General features: G+C 40.5%; 1 protein-coding gene across 1 annotated transcript in view; it reads right to left on the reverse strand.

The window, feature by feature from the left end:
- The window catches only part of MYLK3 (myosin light chain kinase 3), a 41,708-nt gene that overhangs the window by 31,214 nt on the left and 8,408 nt on the right, over nucleotides 1-2,086 (reverse strand). The window contains exon 2 of the mRNA XM_023514786.1: nucleotides 1,793-1,883. Within this exon, the coding sequence (XP_023370554.1) occupies nucleotides 1,793-1,883 (91 nt within the window). The remainder of the gene's footprint in view (nucleotides 1-1,792; nucleotides 1,884-2,086) is intronic.

Below are 2,086 nucleotides of genomic sequence, written 5' to 3' on the forward strand. Positions count from 1 at the left end.
TCAAAAAAAAAAAAAAAATTATCTAAGTGTGGTTGTGTGCCTGTCATCCCAGCTGCTCAGGAAGCCAAGGTGGAATGATCCCTGAGCTAAGGAGTTTGAAGCTGCAGTGAGCTCTGAAATGCCTGTTCTTCAGCCTGGGAGACAGAGTGATGCTCTGTCTCTAAAAGAAACAAAAAAATTCCCCCAAAGTAAGGCACAAAACAAGGCATATGGCATTTATCTTTCATAGAAACAAAAGGAAAAATTCTACAGCTCTATATAAATTTTTTCTTGTATATCCATAAAGAAAGTCAGAGAGAATATGATATATTAGAAGCAGGTCAAGTGAAGACCTGAGGTGAGAGGAAGATCTTTTCTTTCTTTCTTTCTTTTTTTTATTTTATTATTTGGGATTCATTGAAGGTACAAAAAATTAGGTTACACTGATTGCGTTTGTTAGGTAAAGTCCCTCTTATAATTATGTCCTGCCCCTAAGAGGTGTGCTATATACTATGACCCTATCCCCCTCTTTCCTCTCCTCTCCCCATGCCCTCGTGCCCCTACTCCCCCCCATCTCATATTAGCTCATCTACTGCCTTCATATAAGAATCACATACATTGGATTCTTGCTTCTCCATTCTTGTGAGAAAGGAGGTAAGAAAATCTATTCTACCTCCATCCAGATTAATACAAAAGATGTAAAGTTTCTATCCCTTTTAATGGCATATATATGCCACAGCTTGTTAATCCATTCCTGGGATTTTTTTTTTTCTTGAGAGAGAGCACCCTGGGTAGAATGCCATGGTGTCACAGTCACAGAAACCTCAAACTCTTGGGCTTAAGCGATTCTCTTGCCTTAGGCTCCCAAGTAGCTGGGACTACAGGCTTCCACCACAATGCCTGGCTATTTTTTGGTTGTAGTTGTCATTGTTGTTTGGCAGGCCTGGGCTGGATTCGAACCTGCCAGCTCTGGTGTATGTAGCTGGCATGCTAGCTATGGGCACTGAACCTGAATTTTCTTTTTTTATTTTCTTTTTTTATTTTCTTTTTGTTTTTTATATAAATCATAGCTGTGTACATTAATGCAGTCATGGGGTACAGTGTGCTGGTTCTATATACAATCTGAAATATTTTCATCAAACTGGTTAACATAGCCTTCATGTCATTTTATTAGTTATTGTGTTAAGACATTTATATTCTACATTTAGAAAGATTCACATGTACCCTTATAAGATAATTTTCTTTTTTTAAATAAAGGCAGAGTCTTGCTATGTTGTGCAGGCTGGTCTCAAACTTCTGGCCTTAAGCAATCTTCCTGCCTAGCCTCCTGAGTAGCTGAGACTACAGGCCATTTCAAATATTTTAAATTCTGAAACTTATAAATGTATTACTTATTCAAAATAATAACATAGTTGTTAACACAGAAAAAAAATATTCATAATATAGGTGCAGTGGTTGACTCCTATAATCCCAGCACTTTGGGAGGCCAAGGCTGGAGGATTGCTTAAGGCCAGGAGTTCAAGCCCAATCTGGGCAATAGTGACACCCTGCCTCTATAAAAAAATGGAAAAATTAGCCAGGCATAGTAGTGCATGCCTGCAGTCTCAGCTACTCTGGAGGCTTAAAGAAACCTCCAGAGTAAGAATTGAGCTTAGGAATTTGAGGCTGCAGTAAACTGTGACTGTGGTACTGCATCGTGCCTGGCTGATGGAGACCCTGTCACTAAAACAAAAAAAAAAAAAATTAAAGTAATCAGATTGTGGGTGGCATTGCTAGTATACAACGTAGGATGAAGCAAATGGGGCCCACTCACCTTCCTGAGGCCGTTTGGTGTCCACGTGCACACCTCTGGCACTCAGTGCACGCTTTGGTTTTGCTCCCTTCTCTTCCCCTTGCTCTTTGTTCTAAAAACAACCGTAAAAACTGTCATCATTATCACCATCATCATCATTCAGGCCACAGACACCTGTTAAGCACCCTCTGTGAGCTGAAGACAAAGATACTGAGGTTGTTTCACACAGTCTCACAGTGACATTAGAAAAAGACACCGCGGCTCAGCACCTGTGGCTCAAGTGGCTAGGGCACCAGCCACATACACCTAAGGTGG

The sequence above is a fragment of the Otolemur garnettii genome, unplaced genomic scaffold (assembly GCF_000181295.1).
Source record: "Otolemur garnettii isolate 467f Iridium unplaced genomic scaffold, OtoGar3 scaffold00058, whole genome shotgun sequence".
Taxonomy (NCBI): domain Eukaryota; kingdom Metazoa; phylum Chordata; class Mammalia; order Primates; family Galagidae; genus Otolemur; species Otolemur garnettii.